The 14,923-nt window shown below is 43.2% G+C and overlaps 1 protein-coding gene across 2 annotated transcripts in view; it reads right to left on the reverse strand.

Moving 5' to 3' along the window:
* Positions 1–14,923, reverse strand: part of st6gal1 (ST6 beta-galactosamide alpha-2,6-sialyltranferase 1) — a 160,048-nt gene that overhangs the window by 80,949 nt on the left and 64,176 nt on the right. For both annotated transcript variants that reach the window (XM_021563263.3, XM_021563264.3), the window contains exon 6: positions 1,523–1,620. In XM_021563263.3, the coding sequence (XP_021418938.1) occupies positions 1,523–1,620 (98 nt within the window). The remainder of the gene's footprint in view (positions 1–1,522; positions 1,621–14,923) is intronic.

Below are 14,923 nucleotides of genomic sequence, written 5' to 3' on the forward strand. Positions count from 1 at the left end.
GTAACGTGTTGTTCCCATTTTTCATGAGTTGAAATAAAAGATCCCAGAAATGTTGGTGCTCAAATTTGTTTAAATTACTGTTAGTGAGCATTTGTACTTTGCCAAGATGATCCATCCACCTGACAGGTGTGGCATATCAAGAAGCTGATTAAACAGCATGATCATTACAACGGTGCACCTTGTGCTGGGGACAATAAAATGTGCACTTTTGTCACCCAACACAATAAGCTGCCTCTAATGTTGTTTTAGAGAATTTGGAATTACATCCAACTGGCCTCACAACCACAGACCATGTGTGGGAGAGCGGTTTGCTGATGTCAACATTGTGAACAGAGTGCCCTATGGTGGAGTTGGGGTTATGGTATGGGAAGGCATAAGCTACAGACAACGTACACAATTGCATTTTATCGATGGCGATTTGAATGCACAGAGATACCGTGACAAGATCCTGAGGCCCATTGTCGTGCCATTCATCTGCCGCCATCACCTCATGATTCAGCATGATAATCCACGGCACCATGTAGTAAGGATCTATACACAATTCCTGGAAGCTGAAAATGTCCCAATTCTTCCATGGTCTGCATACTCACCAGACATGTCACCCATTAAGCATGTTTGGGATGCTCTGGATGGAAATGTCCAACAACATGTCCCAGTTCCCGCCAATATCCAGCAACTTCGCACAGCCATTGAAGAGGAGTGGGACAACATTCCACAGGCCACAATCAACAGCCTGATCAACTCTTTGTGAAGAAGATGTGTCGTGCTGCATGAGGCAAATGGCGGTTACACCAGATACTGATTGGTTTTCTGTACCATGCCCTTACCTTTTTTTTAAGGTATCGGTGGCCAGAAAAAAAAGCTAGATTAAAATGTTCCATGTCCTTTTCCAGCCACGACTCGTAGAAACATAGGATATTATAGTTCTTCAGATCACGTTGATAGCATAGTCTCCAATGGAGCTCGTCCAGTTAATTCTCCAGTGATTGCATGAGGGTCGAGGCAGTTTATCCACTTTCAGACATAGTCTCGTCAGGTATGCCGCACGCGGGCCTCTATAATGGCGCCTCTTCCTTTTTCAAGTGTCTGGGATTTGGGCCTGGTCGAGGATGAGCGGTATGTCATTCTCCTCTGGGAGAAGAAGAAGTGTGGTGCTCGTATGAGCAAGAACACATCCGAGAAAGTAACTCAATTCTTTGGGTTATTCAAGCGATCATTAACCTCATCCAAATTGAGGTTAATGATCGCTGTTCTGATGTCCAGAAGCTCTTTTCGGCCATAGGAAACGATGACGGAAATATTGTGTACAAAAAAAGTTACGATAATCTAAAAAAAACACAAAATAGCACAATTGGTTAGGAGCCCGTAAAATGGCTGCTATTCCCTCCAGCGCCATGACTCAGTTCAGTAGAAATCGAATTGCAGCTGTTTGCCTTGATTGTTTTAAGTTCACTCAACAACAACAAAAAATGACTGTGTAGGTGTGTGGTTAAACGTAGATACTAGGCGTGTGTGTGTTTACCTGGGAGTTAAGGAGGCGGACGGTGGTCTTGGAGCCGACGTCTTTCTCGTACCCCACGGTGGGCGCTGCGTTGAACCGCAGCACTGCATCATGGGAGTCTGTGGTTGGACAATGATAAATAAGTACAGTATTTATATATACATCATTCATTTGGAATCATTGAAGCTACAGATGCTGTACTAAAGTGGGCTTATAAGCTTTTTTGAATGCATTTCTGAGATGCCCACATATTTCAGTTTTGCATCCAAATCTGTATTTAGATTCAGGTGGAGTGTATGGTTGTATATTGTATTGTGTTTATAATGACCAATATACCACACGCCCTTGGGCCTTATTTCTTAATTAATCCCCTAGAGTCGATTGACGCCCCATCAAAATGTGTCAGTTCAAGCTAGAGATATGAGGTTTTTTTGCATTACATTTTAGTAGACACTCTTGTCCATAGTGATTTACAGTAGTGAGTGCATACATTTTCATACTGTCCCACATGGGAATCAAACCAACAACCCTGGCATTGCAAGCGCCATACTCTACCAACTGAGCCAAACAGGACACATTGGATGCGTCTCAGTCCACCGCATCCGCCAGTGTTGTACTTCCACATCTGTGGTGGATGGTGACAGAGCTAGAGCGGTGTTTGTCAGAACATCCCAAAAATCGGTCACAAAAATGTCTGTAGTGTCCAAACGGTTTGACCTACAAAACTCGATTTTGCTCTATAACCCACACAAGTGTCACTGGACTCACTGGACATTAAATATGTGTCAAATACATATACAGTGCCTTCAGAAAGTATTCAGACCCTTGACCTTTCCCACATTTGTTATGTAATTCAGCCCTATACTAAAATTTATTAAATTGTTTCCCCCCCCTTCATATCTACACACAATACCCCATAATGACAAAGCAAAAACAGGTTTCCTGAGCTTTCTTATATCTCCTAGATTTAGGACAGATACTTCAAAAACCTTGTTTCTTATGATGTCTTATTTTCTGTCTATTTTCCCATTTATGCATGTATTATTCAATGTGTTTATGTTGGTTTTAATAGCAAAGGCCAAAATCTATATTTTATCAAATCATGTATTTATATATTTTTGTTGATACCTAAAGGGGTCCTAAAATTCCAAATCAAATAGCTAAATGATACATAGTATGACCATCTTAAAACAATTCCATATGTCAGCTTAGCACCCCCCCCCCCCCCCTCCCCCAATGTCTTAGACTCTAAAGAATTAAATATATAATCATATATGACACCTTTATCCAAAGTGACTTCTTCCTAGGTTCCTGCCTTTCCAGGGAGTTTTTCCTGGCCACAGTGCTTCTACATCTGCATTGCTTGCTGTTTGGGGTTTTAGGCTTTCTGTATAGCACTTTGTGACATCTGTTGATGTAAAAAGGGCTATATAACTACATTTGATTGACTTACAGACTTGCGCGCATATATAATGACTTCCTCAATTAATTACTGACTTGGGTTTTGTTGAAGATTGAATAGATCTAGTTCTAGAGGTCAATAAAGTTGTTTCCGGATATTTAATACACATAAGTGAATTTGTCCCAATACTTTTCGTCCCCTAAAATGGGTAGACTATGTTCAAAAACTGCTGTAATTTCTAAACGGTTCACCCGATATGGATGAAAATACCTTCAAATTAAAGCTGTTTCAAATACAAAGTGCTGGAGTAGGGCTAAAAGCCTGTTGATGAAATGGATTGTTTGTTTGTAGTTATCTAGCTTGGTTGTAGTCTGCAAGCTACAGTAAGCTAGTACAGTAATGTTACAGTAGCTAGCTACACCTTTACTGAATGACAACAATGTAGCCTGAACACTGTTCTGTCTAGTTAGTTGGGCTTGGAAATTGATAAATGAACATATGGAGAGATCACACATTCATGCAGCTGTGGTGGTGTCACTCTTTTGTCTATTTACCTGCTTTCAAGCCTTTATCCATACTAAAAGGTCTCCCATGAAAGTAATGTTGACTTCAATGGGACAACCAGCTAATTAACGATGCAATGTTGTGTTCTCGCTCTCACTAGATAGAAGTGTGTGGTTCAGTGGCAGATTTTCAAAAGAAAATATACAAAGATAGTATCAGCAATCAGACGAGGCACACCTGGTCTCATTCATTTACAGATGTTACTTAGATTGAGAATGATTTCCATATCTGTTATTGCCCATGGTGTAACTATGTGCTATTGTTTTTAAAATACACAGCAAACCAAAAGCTGCCACCATTACTGTGCGTGCCGTATAGACAATGGTGGTAAATATTTCATTAAAATGTCATTTTCATTAATAAATGTGGCCAATTAATTCACTGTGTGGATATCTTTATACATTATGCATACTTAGTTAATATTCCATTCCATTTGTCCTCGATTCCGGAACGTGAAGCCCCCTGACCCCAGCAGGGAGGACCAAGAAAAAGTGCGGCTTAAGGCACTGTATGACTTCGTGTTAAGTAAAATTAAGATCACTCAAATTAATATTTAAATTTAGTGTGACTGACATGAATTGGAGCATTAACTGGCTTCGTCTACACTCGGGTGGAACAACAGATATGCAATACATTTGCCAACAATGGTTGTGCCAATTAATTATATCACAATGGTTGAGAGTGCGTACACACTTGTAATGTAGCCTACATCCGTTGTTAAACTCTACTGATTGACAATGGGGGAGTGCTCGGTCCTCGTTTTCCTGTAGTCCACAATCATCTCCTTTGTCTTGATCACATTGGGGCAGCAGGTAGCCTAGTGGTTAGAGCGTTGGACTAGTACCCGAAAGGTTGCAAGATTGAATCCCTGAGCAGACAAGGTAAAAATCTGTCGTTCTGCCCCTGAACAAGGCAGTTAACCCACTGTTCCTAGGCTGTCATTGAAAATACAAATTTGTTGGTAACATACTTGCCTAGTTAAATAAACCAAAAAATATGATTCAGGGAGAGGTTTTTGTCCTTTCACCATACGGTCAGGTCTCTGACCTCCTCCCTATTGGCTGTCTTGTCGGTGATCACTGTTGCGTCATCGGCAAACTTAATGATGGTGTTGGTGTCTGGCCATGCAGTCATGAGTGAACAGGGAGGGGACTGAGCACGCACCCCTGAGGGGCCCACGTGTTGAGGATCAGTGTAACTGATGTGTTGTTACCTACCCTTATTGTGCGGTTGTGTTTTGAAGGACGCACGGCTCTCGATGTTCGCCTCTCCCAAGTCCGTACGGGAGTTGCAGCGATGGGACAAGATGACTGTAACTACCAATTGGATATCACAAAAAGGGGCTTTTAAATTTTTTTTTTAACAATTCTATAAAAAAGTTTGTAATGACACAATTTCCAGTGTACAACATCTAAATAAAAGGATGTATTGGTGTTTTTCAAGACTTTGTTTATGTGTTATGTGTGCCCACATACTGCAGAACAAGCCTGAGGTGATAGACTAGATATAACATAGTAAATGTAAATCTTGGACACTCAAATTACTTTGGCTAATTAAGGCAAAAACTAAAGTAGGGTGGTTGGTTGGGGTGGGTGCAATCCAAAGCTTGCGAGTTGGAATCTTATCACAGACAACTTTAGCCTTTTAGATAATTAGCAACTTTTTTACTACTTACTGTTTTTTGTTAGTTTGCAACTACTTAGCATGTTAGCTAACCCTAACCTTAAAATCAAACAGAGATTTGGCAAAAAATAAAAATAAACTTTCCTTTAAGTATATAGTACTTTCAAAAAATTATTTAATTTGAATGTCCACAAAATATACTTAAGGATACATTCAAAAAAGTATGTACAAAATATAGCCACGAGCAGCAATGAACAGGGTTCACAGGATGACAGAAAGGACACAAGATGAGTTGGATAACAAAGCATGAACTACACTACATGACCAAAAGTATGTGGACACCTGCTAGTCGAATATCTCATTCCAAAATCATTGGCATTAATATGGAGCTGGTCCCACCTTTGCTGCTATAACAGCCTCCACTCTTCTGGAAAGGCTTTCCACTAGATGTTGGAACATTGCTGCAGGGACTTGCTTCCATTCAGCCGCACTGATGTTGGGCGATTAGGCCTGGCTCTCAGTCATCATTCCAATTCATCCCAAAGGTCTTTGATGGGGTTGAGGTTAGGGCTCTGTGCATGCCAGTAAAGTTCTTCCACACTGATCTCGTCAAACCGTTTCTGTATGGACCTCGCTTTGTGCACGGGGGCATTGTCATGCTGAAACAGGAAAGGGCACCACTCCAGCTTGTGTGCAGCTGCTCGGCAATGGAAACCCATTTCATGAAGCTCCCGACAAACAGTTCTCGTGCTGTCGTTACTTCCAGAGGTAGTTTGGAATTCGGAAGTGAGTGTTGCACCCGAGGACAGGTGATTTTTATTACACGCTTCAGCACTAAGCGGTCCCGTTCTGTGGCCTACCACTTTGCGATTGAGCCGTTATTGCTCCTAGACATTTTCACTTCACATTAAAAGCACTTACGGTTGACCGGGCAGCTCTAGCAGGGCAGAAATTTGACGAACTGACTTGTTGGAAAGATGGAATCTTATGACGGTGCCACTTTGAAAGTCACTGAGCTCTTCAGTAAGGCCATTCTACTGCCAATGTTTGTATATGGAGCTTGTATAGCTGTGTGGTTGATTTTATACACATCAGCAATGGGTGTGGCTGAAATAGCCGAATCCACTCATTTGAAGGGGTGTGCAAATACAATATATATGCAAAAGTATCTTCCTTTACGTGCAATCGGTGAATGCATTACCATGTTTATCACTCAATACAACAAGCATGACACAACTGAAGATTGGTCTAGTACTGTAGGTTGGTTATCTTTGAATGCAGCAGGTAATCGTTACTATTATTATTAGTAGCAATTATTATTTACATACGTATTCAGACCCTTTGCTATGAGACTCGAAATTGAGCTCAGGTGAATTCTGTTTCCATTGATCATCATTGAGATATTTCTACAACTTGATTGGAGTCCACCTGTGGTAAATTCAATTGATTGGACATTATTTGGAAAGGCACACACCTGACTATGTAAGGACAGTGCATGTCAGAGAAAAAACAAGCCATGAGGTCGAAGGAAATGTCCGTAGAGCTCCGAGACATGATTGTGTCGAGGTACAGATCTGGGGAAGGGTACCAAAACATTTCTGCAGCATTGAAGGCCTCCGTCATTCTTAAATGGAAGAAGTGTGGAATCACCAAGAGCAATCGGGGGAGAAGGGCCATGGTCAGGGAGGTGACCAAGAACCCGATGGTCACTCTGACAGAGCTCTAGAGTGTCTCTGTGGAGTTGGGCAAACCTTACAGAAGGACAACCATCTCTGAAGCACTACCCCAATTAGGCCTTTATGGTAGGAGGTGGCAGGTAGCCTAGTGGTTAGAGCGTTAGGCCAGTAACCAAAAGGTTGCTGGATTGAATCCCTGAGCTGTCAAAGTAAAAATATGTAATTCTGCTCCTGAAGATGTGGATGTCAATTAAGACAGCCCCCTGCACCTCTCTGATTCAGGGGTTGGGTTAAATGCGGAAGGCATATTTCAGTTGAAGGCATTCAGTTGTACAACTGACTAAGTATCGCCCTTTTCCCTAGTGGCCAGGTGGAAGCCACTCCTCAGCAAAGGCACATGACAGCCCGCTTGGAGTTTGACAAAAGTCACCTAAAGACTCTCAGGCCACAAGAAACAAGATTCTCTGGTCTGATGAAAGTCTTTGGCCTAAATGTCAACCGTCATGTCTGGAGGAAACCTACCACCATCCCTACGGGGAAGCATGATGGCAGCATCATGCTGTGGCAGTGTTTTTCAGTAGCAGGGACTGGGAGTCTAGTCAGGACCGAGGGAAAGATGAAGGAGCAAAGTGTAGAGAGATCCTTGATGAAAACCTGCTCCAGAGAGCTCAGGACTTCAGACTGGGGCGAAGGTTCACCTTCCAACAGGACAACGACTCTAAGCACACAGCCAAGACAACGCAGGAGAGGCTTCGGGACAAGTCTTTGAATGTCCTTGAATGGCCAAGCTAGAGCCCGATCGAACATCTCTGGAGAGACCTGAAAATAGCCGTGCAGCAACGCTTCCCATCCAACCTGATAGAGCTTGAGAGGATCTGCAGAGAAGAATGGGAGAAACTCCACAAATACAGGTTTGCCAAGCTTGTAACTTCATACCCAAGAAGACATGAGGCTGTAATCACTGCCAGAGGTGCTTCAACAAAGTACTGAATAAAGTGTCTGAATACTTATGTAAATGTAATATTTCTAAAAACCTCTTTTTACTTTGCCATTATGTAAATGTCAATATTTCAGTTTTTAATTTTTTTTTTAAAGGTTTGCTTTGTCATTATGGGGGGTTGTGTGTAGATTGAGGGATTAAATATATATATTTTAGAATAACACTGTAACCAAACAAAATGTGGAAAAAGTAAAGGGGTACTTTTCGAAGGCACTGTATATAAAACACAGAGAAATCACGTTTTTGACTGCACTGGGCTTTTAAAGGTATTATGTTTATATACTAATTCTGGGGTCAATTTGACTAATGGTTTATGTTAAGGTTTGTGAAGTATTTTCTGCATTATTGTATTGGCAACAATGTAACCTTTATTTAACTACGCAAGTCAGTTTAAGAACAAATTCTTATTTACAATGACGGCCTACCCCCACCAAACCTGGACAACACTGTGCCAGTTGTGCACCGCCCTATGGGACTCCCAATCAAAGTCAGAAAAAATGGCGCCGGAAGAAATGGCAGCGGTTTTTCGGGCACCCAACCAATTGTGCTGTTATGTGTTTTTTTGCACGTTATTTGTAACTTATTTTGTACATAATGTTTCTGTAACTGCATCTTACGGCAAAAAAAGAGCTTCTGAATATCAGGACAGCGATCACTCACCTCGGATTAGATAAAGATTTTTTCGACAACAAGCAGGAAGCACAGGACATTCTCCAAACACCCAACAGGACCGACATCCCCATTATTTGCAAGAGGAAGCGACTTAGGTACAGAGGACAAGGAGCCGGATGAAGACCCGGAGAAGGCGAGTGGGAAAGCTGCCGTTACCATCAATACTACTCGCCAACATGCAATCATTGGACAATAAATTAGATGAGGTACGATCACGAATATCCTACCAACGGGACATCAAAAACTGTAATATCCTATCTAGCGGGATATACACTATACCAGCAAGATAGAACAGTACACTCAGGTAAGACGAGGGGGGGGGGGGGGGTCTGTGCATATTTGTAAACAACAGCTGGTGCAAGAAATCTAAGGAAGTCTCTAGATTTTGCCTGCCTGAAGTAGAGTATATTGTGATAGATTGCAGGCCACACTACTTGCCTAGAGAGGTTTCAGCTATACTTTTCATGGCTGTTTATTTACCACCACAGACAGATGCTGGCACTAAGACCGCACTCAGTCAGCTGTATAAGGAAATAAGCAAACATGGAACCACTCACCCAGAGGCGGCACTCCTAGTGGCTGGAGACTTTAATGCAGGGAAACTTAAATCAGTTCTACCAAATGTCTATCAACATGTTAAATGTGCAACCTGAGGGGGAAAAATCTAGATCACCTGTACTCCACACACAGAGATGCGTACAAAGCTCTCCCTCTCCCTCCATTTGGTAAATCCGACCACAACTCTATCCTCCTAATTCCTGCTTACAAGCTCAAATTAAAGCAGGAAGCACCAGTTACTCGGACTATAAAAAAGTGATCAGATGAAGCAGATGCTAAACTACAGGACTACAGGACTGGAACATGTTCCGGGATTCTTCAGATGGCATTGTGGAGTACACCACATCAGTCACTGGCTTTATCAATAAGTGCATCGAGGACGTTATCCCCACAGTGACTGTACGTACATACCCCAACCAGAAGTCATGGATTACAGGCATTCACACTGAGCTAAAGGGTAGAGCTACCACTTTCAAGGTGCGAGACTCTAACCCGGAAGCTATGTCCTGCAACGAACCATCAAACAGGCAAAGCGTCAATACAGGGCTAAGATTGAATCATACTACACCGGCTCCGACGCTCGTCTTATGTGGCAGGGCTTGCAAACTTTTACAGAGCACAAAGGGAAGCACAGCTGCGAGCTGCCTAGTGACATGAGCCTACCAGACGAGCAAAATCACTTCTATTCTTGCTTCGAGGCAAGCAACACAAAGCAACAATGCATGAGAGCATCAGCTGTTCCAGATGACTGTGTGATCACGCTCTCCGTAGCCAACGCGAGTAAGACCTTTAAACAGGTCAACATACACAAGGCTGCGGGGCCAGACGGATTACCAGGACGTGTGCTCTGGGCATGTGCTGACCAACTGGCAGGTGTCTTCACCCACATTTTCAACACGTCCCTGATTGAGTCTGTGGACCACCATAGTTCCTGTGCCCAAGAACACAAAGGCAACCTGCCTAAATGACTACAGACCGGTGGCACTCACATCCGTAGTCATGAAGTGCTTTGAAAGGCTGGTCATGGCTCACATCAACACCATTATCCCAGAAACCATAGACCCACACAAATTTGCATACCGCCCAAACAGATCCACAGATGATGCAATCTCTATTGCACTCCACACTGCCCTTTCCCACCTGGACAAAAGGAACACTTATGTGAGAATGCTATTCATTGACTACAGCTCAGCGTTCAACACCATAGTACCCTCAAAGCTCATCACTAAGCTAAGGATCCTGGGACTAAACACATCCCTCTGCAACTGGATCCTGGACTTCCTGACGAGCCGCCCCCAGGTGGTGAGGGTAGGTAGCAACATCTGCCACGCTGATCCTCAACACTGGAGCTCCCCAGGGGTGCATGCTCAGTCCCCTCCTGTACTCCCTGTTCACTGCATGGCCAGGCACGACTCCAACACCATCCTTAAGTTTGTAGACGACACAACAGTGGGAGGCCTGATCACCGACAACGACGAGACAGCCTATAGGGAGGAGGTCATAGACCTGACCATGTGGTGCCAGAATAACAACCTATCCCTCAACATAACCAAGACTAAGGACATGATTGTGCACTACAGAAAAAGGCAGACCGAGCACTGCCCAATTCTCATTGGTGCCGGAGTGCCAAGTCTAGGAAAAAAATACTTCTCAACAGTTTTTACCCCCGAGCCGTAAGACTCCTGAACAGGTAATCAAATGGCTACCCGGACTATTTGCATTGTGTGCCCCTCCCAACAACAACCCCCTATTTTATGCTGCTGCTACTCTCTGTTTATAATATATGCATAGTCCCTTTAACTATACATTCATGTACAGACTACCTCAATTGGGCCGACCAACCAGTGCTCCCACACATTGTCTAACTGGGCTATCTAAATTGTGTCCTGCCACCCCCTCTTTTACGCTACTGCTACTCGCTGTTCATCATATGTGCATAGTCACTTTAAACATATCTACATGTACATACAACCTCAATCAGTCTGACTAAACGGTGTCTGTATGTAGCCTCACTACTGGATAGAGCCTCGCTACTGTTATTTTTATTTGTTTTATTTCTTTACTCACCTATTGTTCACCTAATACCTTTTTTCTAACACAGATTCTGATGATGTATAAATACGCTCAGTCATTACAAAGATACAGACGTCCTTCCTAACTCAGTTCCCGGAGAGAAAGAAAATCGCTCAGGGATTTCACCATGAGGCCAATGGTGAGTGTAATGGCTGTGATAGGAGACAACTGAGGATGGATCAACCAGCAGCATACCAGCAGCAATTGCTGGCTTGCCTCTGAAGCTAAGCAGCATTGATCCTGGTCACTCCCTGGATGGGAGACTAGATGCTGCTGGAAGTGGTGTTGGAGGTTCAGTAGGAGGGACTCTTTCCCGTGGTCTAAAATCAATATCCCAGGGCAGTGATTGGGGACATTGCCCTGTGTTGGGTGCTATCTTTCAGATTGGAAGTTAAATGGCTGTCACCGACTCTCTGTGGTCATTAACGATCCCATGGCATTTATCATAAGAGTAGGGGCGTTAACCCTGGTGTGCTGGCTCAATTCCCAATCTGGCCCTCATACCATTCTGGCCACTTAATCATCCCCTGCTTCCAATTAGCTCGTCCATTCCTTCCCACATAACTCTTCCCCGGGGGTCATTGCTGCACATGAGAATGTGTTCTCAGTCAATTTAGCTGGTTAAATACATCAACAACTTTGTAGTTCTCAAGCAATACTAACCTAAATGACAGTTTCAAAAGAAGGAAGCCTTTACAGAATACAAATATTCCAAATTATGCATCCTGTTTGCAATAAGGCACTAAAGTAAAACTGAAAGAAACTCACTTTATAAAGTGAATACAAAGAGTTATGTTTGGGGCAAATCCAACACATCACTGAGTCCCACTCTTCACATTTTCAAGTGTGGTGGCTGCATCATGTTATGGGTATACTTGTTATCTGCAAAGACTAGGGCGTTCTTTAGGATAAAAATAAATGGAATAGAGCAAAGCACAGGCAGAATTCTAGAGGAATACCTGGTTTAGTCTGCTTTCCAACAGACACTGGGAGACAAATTCACCTTTCATCAGGACAATAACTTAAAACAAAAGGCCAAAAATACACTGGAGTTGCTTACCAAGACAACATTGAATGTTCTTGAAAATCGGGTCAAAAATCTATGGCAAGACTTGAACATGGCAGCCTAGCAATGATCAACAACCAACTTGTCAGAGCTTGAAGAATCTTTAAAATAATAATGGGCAAATATTGTACAATCCAACAAGCTCCCCTGCCTCAGCTGGTCTGCCAGGTTCCTGCGCATCAGCAGGGGTGACTGGTCCACTTCTGATCCCCAGGATTGACCCTTAGGTTGGCGTCCTACAGCTGGAGCCGAACGCACCGGGGAGGGGGTCGCCATGCTCCCGCGTTTCAGCCGGACTGATAGGTTTCCCGCACCTCTCAGCAGAGGTGACCGGTCTGCTTCTGATCCCCGGAATCGTCATTTTGGTCGGTGTCCTGCGGCTGGATCCGCGTGTCGGGGAAGGGGTACTGTCAAGTGTGCTCCCTCTCCGGCATCTAGGTCACCAGGCTGCTCATTAAGACGCAGACCTGTCACATTCACCTGCATGTTGTCAGACTCACCTGGACTCCATCACTTCCCTGATTAGCCGGACTGAAAGGTTTCCCGCGTCTCAGCAGAGGTGACCGGTACGCTCCTGATCCCTGGGATCGTCATTTTGGTAGGCGTCTTGCGGCTGGAAAACACTCTAAAGTTTCCAAAACTGTAAAAATATTGTCTGTGAGTATAACAGAACTGATATTGCAGGCGAAAGCCTGAGAAAAATCCAATCCGGAAGTGACTCATGTTTTGAAAGCTCTGCGTTCCGATGCGTCCCTATTGAGCAGTGAATGGGCTATCAACCAGATTCCTTTTTCTATGTATTCCCCAAGGTGTCTACAGCATTTTGACGTAGTTTCACGCCTTTGTGTTGAAGAATGAGCGTAAGCGACTACATTGCGTAAGTGGTCACCTGATGGCTCTCAGAGTGATTCTGGCGTAAAATACAGAGGTAGCCATTTTTCCTCTCGGTCCTACTGAAAAGCCAATTGTAACCGGTGGATATATTATCGAATAGATATTTGAAAAACACCTTGAGGATTGATTATAAACAACGTTTGCCATGTTTCTGTCGATATTATGGAGCTAATTTGGAATATTTTTCGGCGTTGTCGTGATCGCAATTTCCGGTCGATTTCTCAGCCAAACGTGAAGAGCAAATGGAGCTATTTCGCCTACAAAAATAATATTTTTGGAAAAAAGGAACATTTGCTATCTAACTGGGAGTCTCGTGAGTGAAAACATCCCGAAGCTCATCAAAGGTAAACGATTTAATTTGATTGCTTTTCTGATTTTCGTGACCAGGTTGCCTGCTGCTAGCTAGGCATAATGCTATGCTAGGCTATCGATAAACTTACACAAATGCTTGTCTTGCTTTGGCTGTAAAGCATATTTTCAAAATCTGAGATGACAGGGTGATTATCAAAAGGCTAAACTGTGTTTCAATATATTTCACTTGTGATTTCATGAATAGGAATATTTTCTAGCAATATTTACGTCCGTTGCGTTATGCTAATTAGTGTCAGATGATGACAACGCTCCCGGACCCGGGATGGTTAGTTACAACAGGTTTAATTGACCAAAAAATTTAAAAAAATTAGAAAAACGGTCCAGAAAGAACTTTAAGGGGGTGAGTTTAAGTTTAGAAAAAAAGTTCACATTTTCGAATTTTGACTTCCTATGAAATCATATTGCAAATGGACAAAACATATGTCTTATGCAAAAGTTTTAAAAACAATTTAAAAAGTGATTATAATAAAATATGACTAAAGTATGTTGATACAGTTCTTATACATGTGTAATTGACACAAAATTCGAAAGAATTTCGAAAAACGGTCCAGAAAGCACTTTTTAAGGGTGTGATTAAGTTTTTTTTTTTACATTTTTGCTATTTTTGACTTTTGACTTCCTATGAAATCATATTGCAAATGGACAAAACATATATATGCCTTATGCACAAGTTTAAAAAAAAATATATAATAATAATGATAATAAAATTGGACAAAAGTATATTCATACAGTTCTTACACGTGTATTACACGTGTAATTGACAAAATAGGTCCACAGACGATGCAATCTCAACCACACTGCACACCGCCCTAACCCATCTGGACAAGAGGAATACCTATGTGAGAATGCTGTTCATTGACTACAGCTCGGCATTCAACACCATAGTACCCTCCAAGCTCGTCATCAAGCTTGAGACCCTGGGTCTCGACCCCGCCCTGTGCAACTGGGTACTGGACTTCCTGACGGGCCGCCCCCAGGTGGTGAGGGTAGGCAACAACATCTCCTCCCCGCTGATCCTCAACACTGGGGCCCCACAAGGGTGCGTTCTGAGCCCTCTCCTGTACTCCCTGTTCACCCACGACTGCGTGGCCACGCACGCCTCCAACTCAATCATCAAGTTTGCGGACGACACAACAGTGGTAGGCTTGATTACCAACAACGACGAGACGGCCTACAGGGAGGAGGTGAGGGCCCTCGGAGTGTGGTGTCAGGAAAATAACCTCACACTCAACGTCAACAAAACTAAGGAGATGATTGTGGACTTCAGGAAACAGCAGAGGGAACACCCCCCTATCCACATCGATGGAACAGTAGTGGAGAGGGTAGCAAGTTTTAAGTTCCTCGGCATACACATCACAGACAAACTGAATTGGTCCACTCACACAGACAGCATTGTGAAGAAGGCGCAGCAGCGCCTCTTCAACCTCAGGAGGCTGAAGAAATTTGGCTTGTCACCAAAAGCACTCACAAACTTCTACAGATGCACAATCGAGAGCATCCTGGCGGGCTGTATCACCGCCTG

Source organism: Oncorhynchus mykiss, chromosome 15 (genome assembly GCF_057628025.1).
Source record: "Oncorhynchus mykiss isolate SJ-2025 chromosome 15, ASM5762802v1, whole genome shotgun sequence".
Taxonomy (NCBI): Eukaryota; Metazoa; Chordata; class Actinopteri; order Salmoniformes; family Salmonidae; genus Oncorhynchus; species Oncorhynchus mykiss.